This window comes from Protopterus annectens, chromosome 7.part0 (assembly GCF_019279795.1).
Source record: "Protopterus annectens isolate FY-2018-M chromosome 7.part0, PAN1.0, whole genome shotgun sequence".
Classification (NCBI taxonomy): domain Eukaryota; kingdom Metazoa; phylum Chordata; order Ceratodontiformes; family Protopteridae; genus Protopterus; species Protopterus annectens.
This window is the reverse complement of record NC_056739.1, coordinates 1,518,255,681-1,518,271,966: the sequence shown is the minus strand read 5'-3', so window position 1 is coordinate 1,518,271,966 and position 16,286 is coordinate 1,518,255,681. Positions and strand designations below refer to the sequence as shown.

At 37.4% G+C, this 16,286-nt stretch overlaps 2 protein-coding genes across 2 annotated transcripts in view; one reads left to right on the top strand and one right to left on the bottom strand.

Moving 5' to 3' along the window:
- The window catches only part of SYN2 (synapsin II), a 1,726,111-nt gene that overhangs the window by 787,792 nt on the left and 922,033 nt on the right, over positions 1-16,286 (bottom strand). The window lies entirely within an intron of this gene.
- TIMP4 (TIMP metallopeptidase inhibitor 4) overlaps positions 15,310-16,286 on the top strand; it is a 72,343-nt gene continuing 71,366 nt past the window's right edge. Inside the window, exon 1 of the mRNA XM_044078055.1 lies at positions 15,310-15,632. Within this exon, the coding sequence (XP_043933990.1) occupies positions 15,503-15,632 (130 nt within the window). The 5' untranslated portion in view covers positions 15,310-15,502. The remainder of the gene's footprint in view (positions 15,633-16,286) is intronic.

Below are 16,286 nucleotides of genomic sequence, written 5' to 3'. Positions count from 1 at the left end.
ATGTAATTCTGCAAGATATACCAGTAGTAATATTTGAGATATTAATTTAAGAACTCCCTGAGGTAGACTGGGTATTCTGTATTTTGTCTTTGACCTGACAACATGAAGGTCCACTCAACACATCTGCTTGGCTTGTTCTGAAGTAAGTTATTAGGGTACAGTAATTCTTTAAGATACAGTCAGGAATATAATAAAGGTTAGCTGAGATGTTTTTCTTTGTTTGCGACTGTCCTGCAATGTTGTTTTAAATATTTCCTGTGATTTTGAACTTTGATGTAACTGTAAGTATATACTGAGTATTTTCTTGTTCATTTATTATTTATTATTAAATATATTTAAACCTTTCATTATGGCTAATCTGTGTAGAGACATATTTATGTTCTGAGAGTACTTGCATATTTAGTTGGAGACCCTATGCAGGCCACTCCTAATAGCCTTGCTCTTGGTCAAACTACCATTCATATTAATAGTTACATTACACATTAAGTTTGGACACCCTTTGTTAAGGGCCTTCAAGTAGCTGATAAAGAGGTGGCTGGTGGCAATAATAACTACCTCATAGTCTGGGCAGAAGGGGGCATAGCTAGTAAACCTGTGCCAGCCTTTCCCAGGGGTGTGTGTGTGTGTGTGTGTGTGTGTGTGTGTGTGTGTGTGTGTGTGTGTGTGTGTGTGTGTGTGTGTGCGTGTGTGTGTCAGCTACTTGGGCAGGGACACAAAGCACTGCTCGGACTGAGAGAGTGTTGGAGATCTTGGCTTAGCCACTCAACTGAGATCTCAACTCTATAGCTGTGCCAGTGGAGAGTCTTATTGGGGATCTGGAGAAAGAGGGTGAAACCAGCCCCAGACTGACTGTAGTCTCTGTGTGCTCTTAAGGGAAATTGCACTTGATGCAATGAGCTGTATCTGGAAATAATGTTTGTGTACCTGTTATCCTCCCAGTGTATGCCCCCACTGGTGCTAGTGGTGAGGATTGAGGCTCTGTGATTACCTGGCCAGAGGTGGGGCGTCACAAGCATGATTAAATAGAATAGTGTTTAACCAAAATGGATTATACAAATGAATAAAAAATATTTTAGACTCTAAAATGAAGAAACCCAGAATTTATAAGTTACCACAATTAATGTTACTATTAAGAGTATAATATCTGATTTCAATAACAACAGTCATATCTTTGAAGCTAAAAACATCTGCTGTACAAAATGTTGAGCATGGTACACAAAAAATACTATGAACAGCTTGACCTTAACCCATGCCCAATAAAAGCTGAATTTACTTTTAATGTTTAAGATGGGGCTTCAAAGTGAGGGTTAGGGATAATCACTTAACTGGTGTAAGTTGTATTAAATCACTGAGCTGGCCATCTGCCAGCCCTCTTCACTGCGTGATCTGTTTACTCCACTAACTTGTCATCCCTACTAATCAAATATTCAAATAATGTTACACAAGGAATGGAAGCCTCAAGAACAGCTTGGCATACGGACAGGAAGTGGTAAAATGCTGATAAACCGGAAAATGGAAAATCGATATGTGCAAACTGATAAAGTTATACAGAACGACTACGACATAACCTATGTGTTGTTCAGACATGACATGAAGAACACAGTCTGAATGGTAGGAAAAAAAACAGACATACATACACTACGTCTGACATGGCCAATTCCCAGAGCATTCCCTTTTCTTCAAGGCATGGAAATCTCAGACTTGGTATATATAAGTATGGGGGCTGCAGAGGGGATTGCTTCCCTGAAAAAAAAGTTAAAAAAGAAGAGTGATGTTCGAGAGTCACTCTTTACTTTCCCACCATCAAATGAGCAGCCTGGGTTTGTTTCCTTATGTATTGACTGGTTTCATCTTCTGCAGTCTATGGAGTGGTAAAACTGTTTTCTCAAATACTACATTTGAAAATCATTGACTTTCTAGTACATATCCTTATTAACAGTACCAATGTTAAAACCACATGCCATTACTGGAAAACATTACTTTTTCCATGTAGACATTGGTTGTCAGTGTAATTTTCCCTCTTTAGTATATTATCCATCTTGATCATGAATTTCCTCCCAAGAAACAAGCACCATCTTTTCTTATAAATCTGATTTTGCTATTGAGAGTCTGCTGATACTTATTTTCGGCCACAGATGAAATTTGTACTGATTGTTTTTGTTTTCAGAACTTTTGCTAAGACTACTCTAACATTTTCATTTATGTCTTCTACTCTGTTTGTTTTTATTGTTTTAACTATATGCATATATGTATGTCTGTCTATCTATCAACATATTACTTATTTAGTCCAGTTTTGTAATACTGTTATTGAATAATATTACCCATTTTATTGGGCTATATATATTTGTTTTCTGATTTTTGTTCTCTAGTTTTATTAAGTATATGTAAGGTTAGTGATTTCCGCCATCCATATGAAACAAAGTGCATCTCTGTCCATTTTCAAGCAGAACTTAGATCTATGGATGGGAAACAGATAATTTACCTCAAGACTTTCTCCTGTACTACTAATGGACAGCTGCAGCTCGTAAATGCTTTATACATTGCATGGATCCCCCTCAAGTTATCTATGGTATGATCCCATGTACTCTCGTTACGGTAAAATATAGTTACTGACCATGGAATGCATAAGGCCAATCTATAACCAAATGGAACAGGTTATTTTGAGCAAAAAAAAAGGGAAATTTCCTAGGATTAAAATGGCCTCTAAGGGCAGTTTGCCTAGTACTTACTTATGAACCTATTTATACCTTCTGCTTGTTTTCCTGTCTGTTTTGTATTGCATTTGTTTTACAATGGTATCTTTTTTACTGATGTTTTCTGGCATGTCATTATTTTGTATTATCTGTCTTACTCATTCTTCTGACAGAGCAGTTTTTTGTATAGTTGTCATTGCTGAAAGGTTATCTTTGATCTCTATAGGTTTCTGTATGTGTTTCTTTGCTACTTTTGTTTGTTGACCTTTGCTGTCAATTTCATCAGTTAATATGTTGTTTTGGGGTTTATTGGTTAGTACTTTTATTTAATTTCAGTTTTACAGATACCTGTATACTTATTTATTTATTTTATTTATTTTACATTTGTTGACCAGGAGTGTCTGACTGAGCTAAAGCCGTTTTTCAGCAGAGGCCCGGGGAAAAAAGCTCCATCATATGCCAAAAAATCTATACATAACAGTAAAGAATTTACTAGAAGGTACAAGTTATAAACAGATGTTAACAAAAAACATAAAAAATACAATAAACAGATGGATGAGCAACAGAAAAAATATAGTAAGTAAATAATGTGCATGCTACATATATAAGCTAATCTCAGTTTCAGTAAGCGCTGTATAGCAATAGTTTAGGGTGCATAAGAAAATTAACTAATCTATGGTTCAGTAGGCTAAGTATGAGGAAGGATTAGAAGGTTTCATAACAAAACATAAGATGCAAGTTGTTCAAGGGTGCAAGTTGTGCATATTGATTTTTGTGAGATTAAGTGAAAGAGTAGTGTGTGGGTAGGTGGAGGTCAGGGAGGGGGCATATATTGGCAGATCCAGTGTTTTTTAAGGTAGTATTTGGTGGCTAATTTGAATTGTTTGGGATGGGTTAGGTTCTTTATTTCAAGTGGCAGTTTGTTCCATGCAGTAGAGGGGTGGTAGCTATGTAAGTTGCATCCTGTCCTGAATTTTGGTTTGTGGACATTTAATAGGTCTTGGGAAGCACTTCAGAGATGTCTGGTAGGGGAATAGTGGGAGATGAGGGGTGATAGACTTGAGCAAAATTCAGGCTGATATAGAATGGAGTGTATGATCTGGAGCTGAGATTGTAGTAACATATGAGGTAATTCTAGACAGTTCAGGTGTTTTAAGGCAAGACAGTGGTGGGATTTATATGGTTGTTGTGTTGCGAATCGAGCACTCTTATAATAGATTGATTCTAATTTGGTTAGTAGGGTAGTGTTCAAATTTGTCAGTATTTGGGAACAATATGTTAGGCAGGGTAGAAGGTAGGCATGTGTAAGAGAGATTCTAGCTTCAGGGGTGAGGTATTTTTTATTTCTATACAAGAGACCTAGCTTTTGGTGGGATTGTTTGATACAATAGTCGATGGTAATGCTAAGTATTTTTGTGCTTGTTTCGACTTCTATATGAGTGTTGTTTAGGGAGGTTATAGAGAAGGAAGATTTGATATGGTTTGCAGATTTTGGAAGGAAGAGGTAGCAATTTTGTTTTTTTTTTGGGGTTGAGGATGAGATGATTATTAGTCAGCCATGTCTCTACAGCATTGAAGGATGTTTGGGTAGTTGATAGGCGTTCAGAGGGTGAGTCAGCAATGGTGATGACTGTGGAGTCATCAGCATATTGTACAAGGGTAGACTGAGAACAAGAGGTATGAAGTGAGTTAGTGAAAATATTAAAGAGCAGAGGCCCAAGAATAGATCCTTGGTGGACACTGGTTTTAACTGATAGAGGGTTGGATAGCACAGACTCCCATCCTACTGATTGCTGTATTTCAGTGAGATAGCTACAGAACCATAAAACTGCATCAGGAAAGAAGTTTAGGCCTGTTAGTTTTTTCAGTTGTAGTAGAGTGTGGGAGACAGTATCAAAAGCCTTTGAGAGGTAAAGGAATAGGCAGGATATGTGTTTATGGTTGTCTTTGGCTAGAGTTACAGTGTTGAGAAAGGATAGTAGAGCAGTGGTTGTGCTGTGCTTGGGGCAGAAGCCGTGCTCTGCGGGGGTGAGTAGATTTTCCTGTATGAGATAATGCATAACTTGTTTGTGTATACATTTCTCTAGGACTTTAGAGATAGGGGAGAGGATAGCAATAGGTCTGAAGTTAGAGATTTCTATGGAGTTACCTCCTTTATGTATAGGAAGAGTGTAAAACTGTTTCCAGATAGATGGGACTTTGGACTCAGAGATGGAGCGATTAATTAGGATAGATATAGGCATAGTAATGGAGTGTGCAGCAATCTGGAGACAATATGAAGGGATATTGTCAGCAGATACAGAGCAGGGTTGTAGCTTAGAGAGTAACGTTTTGATATAGTTAGTGGAGACAGGCTTGAGAGAGAAGGAGTTTATTGAGTTTGTGGTTGAAGGGGGTAGAGCGGGGTTTGAAGTTTTGTTGTTTGAGGGGTGAGGGTTAAAAAGTTTGGAAACTGATTTGATAAAGTAGGTGTTGAAAGAGTTAGCAGTCTCTGCAAGTGACCTGTCAAGACATGGGTTTGGTGAAGTTGGGTTTCCAGAATATAGTATCTTGTTGATAGCATTCCAGAATTTTTTGGGGTCAGATTTGAAAGTTTTAGGAGCATTATAGTTGAAATCTTTCTTGTCTTTGTTGATGAGTTTTTTGGTGAGATTTCTAAGTTGTTTGTACTTTTGCAGGTCAGTTGGAAGTTTAGATTGTATCCATATTTTCCAAGCCCTAGCTCTTATTATCATGTAGGTATGGGTGGTTTTAGAAAACCAAGGTGATACGTTAGCTTTTACCCAAACTTTTTTGGGTGTGGCTAGAGAATTCAACATTTTAAGGAAGGTTGAGATGAAGGCATTAACTGCTTCATCTAGTGGAAGCTGAGTAAGGAAATTCCAGTTTATACTAGAGATAAGGGTTCTGAATATATCTGGGTTAAAGTTGGAAGGTTTGCAGCAGGTGATTAACTGGTGTGGTTCAGGGGGATGGCTGGTATATCTGAGCACTTTTATAGGTGAGTGATTACTCAAGTAGTCAGGTAGAGTTTCAGGGTTATGGTATTTGCTAGGATTTGATACAAGTATCCAATCTATCAGGGAGCTTTGAGAATGGGAGTAATTCGAATGGGTAGGTTTATTGATTAGTTGAGTAAATCCATAGATATTTATATGTTGTGGTGAGTTTAGATTATTGAGGTTCAGCCAATTAATGCTGATGTCCCCAAGAAGGATGGTTTCATTGGGGAAGTTTAGAGAGAGGTAAGAGAGTATATTTTCCAGTAGGGGAATGTTGTTCCCTGGTGGGCTGTATATGGCTACTACTGTGATGGTGCTATAGTCAGTGAGTTTAAGGTTTGCCACTAGTAATTCAGCAGGTGCAAAGGAGGGGGTAGATTGCTTGGGATGGGAGAGAGTGAGGTTAAGTGAGTAAACTATGGCAACATCACCTCCTTTCAAGATGGAGGATGTGTTGATCGTGATTTTGGGGTTTAAGCCAAGTTTCAGTTAGAGGTATTATAACTGGGGTGTAATTCAATACCCATGCATGAAATTGGCTGAGTTTGTTAATGATGCTATCATTGGATGGGAAATGGGAAATTCTTCCCAGGGATCACTTCTGTGGCTCTGTTCAATAGGGGCACAGGAAAATAAATTTCTTGGGTGGCGAAAGCCAGGGTACATTTTTTGGCTAGGCTTGTATGGGCCCTAGGGCATAGTACCTACATATGAATAGAAGGATATATGTTTATTAGTTATTAGTTATTAGTGGTAGGAGCAGGGCATTTGTCAGAAGTATTTTCTGTGGTGTGATTTTTTTTCATTGGCTGGCTTTATTTGTTGATTGTGGTTGGAGCAGGGCATTTGTTTTTTTTTTACACATTTTGAAAGGATGGGTATACTGAGCATTTCTGGATATTTTCTTTATTATTTTGAAATGTAGCACTTTCCTTTCCATACTGACTTTTATGTTTCATGTATTTTTGTCAGAAGTATTTTCTGTGGTGTGATTTTTTTTCATTGGCTAGTTTTATTTGTTGATTGTGGTAGGAGCAGGGCATTTGCTTTTTGACACATTTTGAATGAATGGGTATTGTGTATTGTGTCTTACAGAAATAGATGTTTGTTTATATTTTAGTATTCAGTTAAATGTGCTGTCAATATTTTTTGCTTTCAGAGTTTTTCACCTCAAAAAGCTTTTCGGTTAAATGCGCTTTCGATATTTTGAGCTGTAATTATATATCCATGTATATAATGGGTTTAAGTCATCTAAACACAAATGACTGAAAAAAATCATTGAAAACACATTTGGTTCAATCAAATTTAATCAAAAATTATTTAAGCTATAGACAATCATTGATGGTTTGATTTAGGATCTTAGGACTGTAGGAATTACATGGCAAATTAGTCTAAAATAATATTTGTACCTTGCCAACACACACTTTTCCATTATAGTCACACCTCTAGGAGTTTTTCTCTGTATGTCAGCAGTGATTCACTCAGTGTGGTACGTTTTCTTTTCCTCATTGCTGTATGACTATGGAGTTAGTGTAAGAGGAGAGGGGTACATGGGGGTCTTGCTCTCCGGAACATAAATATTTAAATAAATAAGCCTTTGAAAGAGTGTTTGCTTTATATAGAATGTTCTCAAATGCACTAAACATTGACTGGCAAAAAATCAAAACATGGAAAACACTGATACTGATGCACCAGTACATATGGACTGAGAAACACCCTTGGGACATGCAAATCTTCAAACCAAATAACAAAGAAAATCATTGGGAGGGGGGGCTTACCATCTACACCATCCATGTAGGAGACTGTGCTCCCACACCTCAAGCTCATTATGTATTCTCACTTCAAGATCATACAAACATAGGGTAAGGGCATATTCCTCAACCATGGGAGCTGTGTGATGTCACACACCTGTCAACCAGCTCCTTAGTCGATCACAAGTGTTTTTTATATATATATATATATATATATATATATATATATATATATTTTATATATATGTGTATATATATGTATATATATATATATATATATATATATATATATATATATATATATATATATATATATATATATATATATATATATATGTATGGGTCTACTGCTCTACATTGAAAATACACTTCTTCGAAATAGAGCAGTAGACCCTACACTTCAGTGAAAGTCTACTTAAATTAAAGTGCACTTTCGCTGAAGTCTAGTTCCCGGGCTACCCCCAAAAAAAAAAAACATGTTTTTGCAGGGGGGCAAGACCCCCTGCACCCCCCATGTGGGGGGCTGTCCCCCCACACCCCCTACTTAAATATACCAACTCCGAGATCGCATTACAGTGAGGAAAAAGGGAATATTCCCATTCCGTGATGTAGTGTGACTGCCGAAGTCAATGTACGAAGTTTCATTACTTTGAACAAGTGGACTCGGTGAGGTGGGGTTCAAAGTAGTGAAACTTCGAACATATTGATGGTTCCCATATACATATATATATATATATATATATATATATATATATATATATAAATATATATATAAATATATATATATTTACACACACACACACACACACACACACACACACACACACACACACACACACACTCATATGCTATAGGGTGATCAGTTTCAGAATGTACGATGACACTAAGAGATTTCTTTCTTTATTTATTAACGAATTTTCAAGTCTGCATACAAGCACTGTCTAATTAATTGACTTGCTCAGAGCTACCCGTGCATGAATGCAAAGACTGGCAGAATCAATATGGCAGACAGATTACAACAGCTGTTAGGTGACATATCAACAGATAAACTATAACTACTTTACTGGTAGATTGATAAGAAAACACGATATGGCAGTTCCAGCATCAGCAATATTGGAAAGTTCTGAGATTTGGAAGTAGAAGCAGAGATTTATATGGATAGGAAATAAGCTCAGTGGAATGAATGAGACTACCACCTGCAATCCTGGGGGAGTAAATATGCAGACATTTGGATCCACCATCAGTGCTACATATCATGTTCCCTACGAATGGTTAATGATAATGGATAGGAAGTAAATGTTTAAGATACTGTGCTGCAAAAGGTTTTGGTGGGATTGGACAACCTAACCCTAGAATCTCATAAAGGATGGCCTAGTAGATAACTCAAAGACCTATCATCAGGCCATTCATTAATGGATGAATTATCTTACCAGTTTAATCTAACCCAGAATTATGACTTGTCCTGGTTTTCATAAGGAATGATCTTAAAAACAATTTGATCTGCAATGATTCTACCAAGGCCATCAACATTGTTTTACATATAAGGCTGACACGGATACTTAACATAGTGAATTATGGGCCTCATATAGTGTGCTATGGAATAATGAATCATCTGCAGTGTTCACTGAATACTATAAAGGGCCATTCATGTTTGGCCCTCTTGGGCAACTTCACTGTCGACAATGCCTAAGTCCAATGCCCGTTTGTTATTAACTCAATCACACCTAAAGTACCTTTTTTGTTTATGTTCAGTTCATACCCAAAACTCCTTATGGTGTCAAGACATTTATTGGGTCTGTTTTCTTTAACTAAGCAACTTAGCAGCTAATAATAGGCAGCATTACAAATGGCAAGGAATTATTAACAAAATGATGATAAGGTTTAAATCTAGGATGTGCTGTAGTAGCAAAACTAATCACTACTTGTCACTTATTGTTCATATCTTCATATTTGTGTTCACATTTTTATAACTGAGAGCCCTACATATTATTGAGGGCTATGTTGTGATATGCCATTGTGGGATACAGGCAAACTCATTGTCAATATACATTTATATCACAATATACCTGAGATATTGCTGGTTGTTTGTTAGTAAATATGAAAACTAACACTATATCCATATGTATTTAATATTTCAAAAACTAAGTGACTTACAAACTACTGCATGACATCAGGTGAAACCCCAGATGTTATTGAAGAAAACTGTCTGTGATATTTGCACTGTAAGTTGCACATCTTGAGAGATATTCAGTGTTATTTATATTGCTAATTATACATATATGTTTTCATATTTCTGTAAATATGCCAATAAACATGCAGTCAGAGAGGAATCTCTTGCTGTCATGTGAGAGCTTGTCTGGTTAACAAAAATGTTCTAGTAATAAATCCAAGCACAAAAAGCAGGGCGAATCAAACAATGACACTAATTCCTATAAAGACACATGGATCAAATATAGGACTGAAAACCATTTCATGTTAATGGAGCGCTTTCCAGTTAGAAAATACTGCTTCATCAGACATCATGACAACACAAGGAAAGGTTTAAATACATCACACAGCCAAGAAAACAGTTTAATAATTAGCTAATTAATCATGAAAAATATACATATAACATTTAAAAATATATTGCCCAAGACCTCTCTCCACTGTTTTTGGGGTTTTCTTGTTTCCCTAGTATTGTGCAACCATGAAGTTGGTATATATAAGTTCTGTGGGGTATGACAGGCTTGACCTCCACTCCTTTGGCAAAAATACTTCTTTCAACCTATGCCACTACTTTATATGTAATTGTCAGCTTTCAAGCTTGTTGGAGCAAGCACGTGTGATACAAGTGGCCAGGTAATGCAGCAAGCACATGTGATACAAGTGGTCAGGTGATGGAGCAAGCACATGTGATACAAGTGGTCAGGTGACAAGAGTGCAGAGTGCAACTATGTTTTTCCTGCTGAGCAAAGGATGTTTTTGGAATGCAGCACTGATGTGCTGTGCAGCCGTCATAACACAGTAAGACATCTCCAGAGAAGGATGATTAGTGCACAAAAATGTAAGGTAACATCTGCAGGTATGCAGTTCAAGTCTCATAAGTTCATAAATAGGTACTAGTCCAGCTGCCTTTGAGAGCCATTTTAAGCTTAGACAATTTCCCTTGGAGAAAACCACACTCTGTACCTCTTGACTTTGAGGTAAACACCCAAGCCATTATGCCAGCCCCCAATCCCAAATCCTTGCTGAGACCAGCCTTTTTGCAGTCTATGCAATTTTATGAATCATGTATGATTCTGGGTGTTTTTTCATGTATACTCCACTCATGGAGCACTACAGGTACACAATGTGATAAAAGTACATATGAGGGTAAAATCCCAATGTGCACCAGTCTGTATGAATCATGTAGTCCTTTGGCACACAGTTCCAGTGCATTTTGGCCATATACCACAGTGCTTGATCCTTATGAATAGGACTAACAGTGTGTAAAACACAATAAGATATGTCATTGAATTGATTCTACAGGCACATGCTTACATCTTAAATTTCAGTAAACGTGTCAAATTTTTACTAGCATACTTTCCATTGCAAAGTCATATATTTATGAATTTATTTGTTTACTTTGCAGAGGTATGAATACATAGAAAGAGAGGGATGTCATGTTATTTTGGTTAAGGCTGAATGTCTTTCAGTTCTGATGTCATGGACTGCATATGTGTACAATTAAGCTATTAAAAAAAGCCTAATTTGCTTCATGTAAAAAATAAGTACTCATATTGGTGGGGTTGGCATAATGGTTAAGGTCTTTTCCATTCATATCTTTATTTAAACACAGTGTCCAGACAGGCTTTGTCCTAGTAGAGTGGAGGACAGCAACAGTCATACTTCTGCATGGGGGGAGCATCAACTGACCCAGGAAACTACTGACCAATAAGTCTGACTAGCCTCATATGCAAGGCTATGGAAAATATGATCATGGACCCAGTTTGGCATTATCAGTGGCAGGCCCTGCCTTCTCAATGTGGTGAACTTTATTGAGAAAGTCACCAAGGCCATGGATGAGTGTAAGACAGTGCATATTGCCAACCTTGACCTGGCCCAGGCATTTGACACAATACCCTACTTGGGTATTAGAGGTAAACTCACACAATTGGGCATAAATCTCTATGCCATTAAATGGATAACCAAATGGCTCATGGATAGGACACATATTGTTAGAGTGGGGGAATCCACATCCAACAAGAGGCCCATCACCAGTGGAATACCACAGGGATCAGTGCCAGGTCTCCTCCTGTTTGGAATATACTTCTTAGATGTCAAGGCAAATGTAGATGGCTTTTGGCTGACCAAGTTTGCTGATGACTGCAAGCTGGGGGCAATCAGTGACTCCTCAAATGATGTTGATGTTCTACAGAAGCAGACTAATGACTGGTGTCAGAACCATGGCCACAAACTAAATGTGAAGAAGTGTATAATAATAATAACCTTTGGGAAAACAAATATCCCTGCAAATAACAACATTGATAGCACCCACCAAGAGTGGATCCAGTGGTGAGAGACCTGGGTACTCAGATAAGCAGTAATCTGAAATTTGTCCACTATGCATGTGCCCGTGTTGGTGAGGAAATTGTTTTGTGTGGCTCAGCTTATAAGTAAGGGCATGGCATCCAGATGTAATGATATCATAGTATCTCTGTACTCATCATCCATCAGATCAATAATCGAGTACAATGCACCCTTTGACATGTACCGTGCCAGGCACTTGCAACAGCTGAAGTGTCCTCAGAATTTTTTCACCAAAAAAGTTCAGAGTATAACTAACTGTCATGTGTGGACCAAGTAAACACCCTATCACTGTATTCAATTTCCTACTGATTACTGAGGGGTGATCTGTGTCTGACTTACAAGGCAGTCTCTGACCCAGTTCTGATGGAAATGTTTGTGAAGCTAACTGCATGAGGGTTACCTGCTCAAAAGCTTTAAACGTAATCTCTGACATGAATAGATCATGCTATAGAGACAGATATGGGTCCCAGAGATTGACCTTCCTCTGAAATAAGATTCCTACTAACGTGAAGCAGATCTCTTTCCTGACCATCTTCAAGCTCAATCTAGATCGATGGATGGGAAATAGTAAATTCACTCCTGGAAGTGGTGCCCATGTCCTTTATGTACAGAAGCAGTCTGCAAAAATAGTCAAAACCACACTTGCTGACCCTTGTTAACTTTCTACAAGGGATAGAAAATTGGGAAAAATCTGGGTAAAACTGTCTAGGCTTGTAAAGGCTCTTGAGTCATTAGCCTAGTAATATGCTATGAACCTATGAACCTATATAGATATGTATGCCAACTTTTTTAGTAATGGTACCTTTGCACTTTGATTGCATGGCAATGATTTAGTATGATCTGACGTATGATCTCAAAAGCCAGACATACCACTTGCCTGTATTCCACTATGCCTCCACAACTTGCTCAAAATGGTTGCACTCATGATCACTAACAAATTATCAAAAATTCCTTTTTCGGCAGAGGGCAAGCCCCGCTGCACTCTCAGTGCAGAGGATCTAGTCCCATAGCCAGAATCTTTAAAAATACTGCCTCTGTGGTTACAGATTAAGTCTGCATACTTCAGTCTCTTAAACTCAAATGCAGAGATATGCATACAGCTGCAAACATCTGTTATACATGCAGCTGTAAAATGAGTATGTGAAGGAAAGCCTTCATAGTATCAAAATATTACACAGGGGTCTGGTACAACAATGTAATGATTTCCTTCTAGACACATACACTGATGATTACAGGACTGTGTCCTGTAAAATCTAAAAACTGATATTTTATTGGGATGCTCCCCATGTGGATATTGCATCCCCTCACATCCTCTGCTAAACCGCATTAACATTCTGGTGTAATGGAGAAAAGGGAAATTCCTAGAATTCAATAAAACTCAAGTATTTTCCTTTCTCTCCTGCAGAGTGCATTTAGCTTTCCTGTACTTCCAAAAGTTCTAATTCCATGAGGAGTCTACTCCCTGAGTTTAGCTTCCCAGTATCTAAATCCCTGATCCCGGTATTTTGTAGGAAATTACTCATGGAGTTGTTTCTATGTATGTACTGTCAGAGTTTTCTTTCCTTTGGAGATTTCTCCCTTCTTCCTGCTTGAGTGACCAAGAAGCTGGTATATAGGGTCTATATTATGTCAGTGAAATGGCATTACAGTGAATGCCATTTCACTGACACATATAGACTGAAATCTTAAAAGAGCAAAACCCGAGTTCACTGATTTTTTTTTCCCCATGGAAAAAAATCAGTGAGCAAACAAAACACAACATACCACTTAAAATATTACAAAATAGGGGGCTTCATCCCCCATGCCCCCCCAACTAAATATACCAACTACGAGATCGCACTACAGTCGGGTAAAGGGCAATGTCACAGCTCAGGCCAAGTGATTTCTTTCCCTGGGAAAGAAATCGCTGACGTGAGCCTTTGCTCTTTTCTGATTTTGGTCTATATGTCTCAGTGAAATGGCATTTGCTGTAATGCTGTTTCACTGACATAATATAGACCCGTTATATTAACATCTTTGGTGTGTGGAAAGGCTTGCAAAAACTCTTACTTTTAAGCTTATTCAGTGGTTTCAATTCCATCTAGTTTAATATGGCAGGTTGAGTCAATTTCTGACAAATCACCAAGGATTTACAGGTGAAGCCAACTCCAGAAAGAGGAAATGACATTCTGAAACACTCTACCTAAATGTACCTGATTGCACTTGTCCTTCAAAAACCTGTTGGTATTGGTTCCACTAGGAAACGGCAACTTCCTGAAAGTCGACACTTCAACAGAAAGAAAAAAAAATGTACAAAAATCAAAAGGCAATAAAATTTTCTTTTTCATGTTTTTTGCAGGGGGCAAGCTCCCCAGCACCCTCCAATGTGAAAGAAGCCCCCCCCCCCACACTGCCTGAACTTATATATACCAAGTTCATGCTTCCAGACACCACAAACTTACTCAAAGAAGGGGGAAGTCTCCCTAGAAACTGAATCATTGCCTGCACACAATTATTAATTGCACCAGCAATGATTTTCTATGGAGAAAAGTATTTAGCCTTATGCTGTTCAGTTTCTTTTTTCTGCAAGAAACTGACACTTTGGGAATTTCACCTCAAGATTGTGTAGGGAAGCCGATGACATCTCATTACGTTCTTGTCCTTCAATTGTTCCAAATATCATTTTCTGCACAAATATTTTTAGAAATGCTGTAAAAGTTTCAAAAAGACATGAGGTTCAGTGTATTTAATATTAGTGTTCTTGACAGCAGACTGTCACACCTCCTTTAGGTATATATTTTAAAAGGTACTCTTGGAGTCATTTTGTGGCTATAAAATGTATTGTCTAGTACTGGAAAAACACATTTCCATAGTACAAAATAAATATGTAAAGAAAACAATAAAGCCAATAAAGTGCAAAACATATGCTCAAAAGAACAATAAGCATTATCAGTTAAATATATTTAACTATCTTGGAACAGCGTGTATACTATTTGTTTTTCTGTTGAGGTTTTATAACTGTAAAACAGAAAACTACCATGTAGTGTACATAACATAACATAGTGAAAAGGAAAGCAGAGACGATTACGTTTGCCTTCTCTTTTTTCTCAAAATTCCATATAAGTAGAGTTTTCTTTATAAATCATTAGTCATATGGTTTTTAACTATGTCTTAGAATACTACTCATTGTAATGACTCATAAAAGGCCAGCGTACAAATTTCATAAACCTCACTTCCCCTGAGGACAGCTGCTGTCATCTGGTATTTAACCAATAACACATTGCTTTCGTTAAATGAAGGCAGGGCTACAAATCACTTAATACTCAGGGCTGGAGAAATTAGATATTAGATGCACACGCACGAAGGCAACCTCAACACCACAGGAGGAATTACTAGCAGAGGGAACGTCTTCAAACTTGAGAAGTAAAGGAAGATTAAGAAAGGTTGTTGAGCAGCTGAGATTTTCTGAAACAAAGTGCAAGTAAATATTTTTAAGAAGCAGTGAACAAACAGTAGCTGTGTGTGGAATATGAATGCTACACTCAGAAGGTTGTTTGCATCACTGATGCTTCTTTTTGGACTAAGACTTCAGGAGCTGGTTGATGCATGCAGCTGTGCCCCTATACACCCACAGGAAGCATTCTGCCATGCAGATATAGGTAAATCTGTTGTTTTACATTTATATGAAATGCACAGTTCTAAATGAGAAACATTGTAATGTTTTAAACACATTTGTAGTTCCTACTGGATTTTAGGAAATGCTTATACAGACACTGCCATGATTAAGTGCATTAATCATTTACAGATATATTATCATAGATTACACTGCGTGCTCATGTAGTTAAATGTTTATTAGACATCTCTTATTTGCTTAACATCAGCAGGAAATTTGCCAGATTCCCATTACTTTAGGTAAGATTTATATTACCACTGTTTCTACATTATGGAAAGTCATGCTAATCAGTTTATTTCATGCATTGTTTGTAAAATGAGATTTTTTAAATTTATTTTACATTTGTTTACTGGAGAGGTCCGACTGGACACAGCTGTCCATTTTCAGCGGAGGCCCGTGGAGAAAAGCTCCAGAACAATTGCTAACATACTACTACAGCATTCATTTACAGCACATATGTCCTTGTTATTTATCTCAGCTACTGTTTTTTTCAAACAATAGCCATGTGAGTAATACTATCAAATGTAACTGAGTCAAATGGATTTGCCATTAATTATTTTAAAATAGTCATTCTCATTAATCTACAAATGACCATTTTTTTATTTGAAACTTTGCAGCCTCATGTCCTTCAAACTTGCAG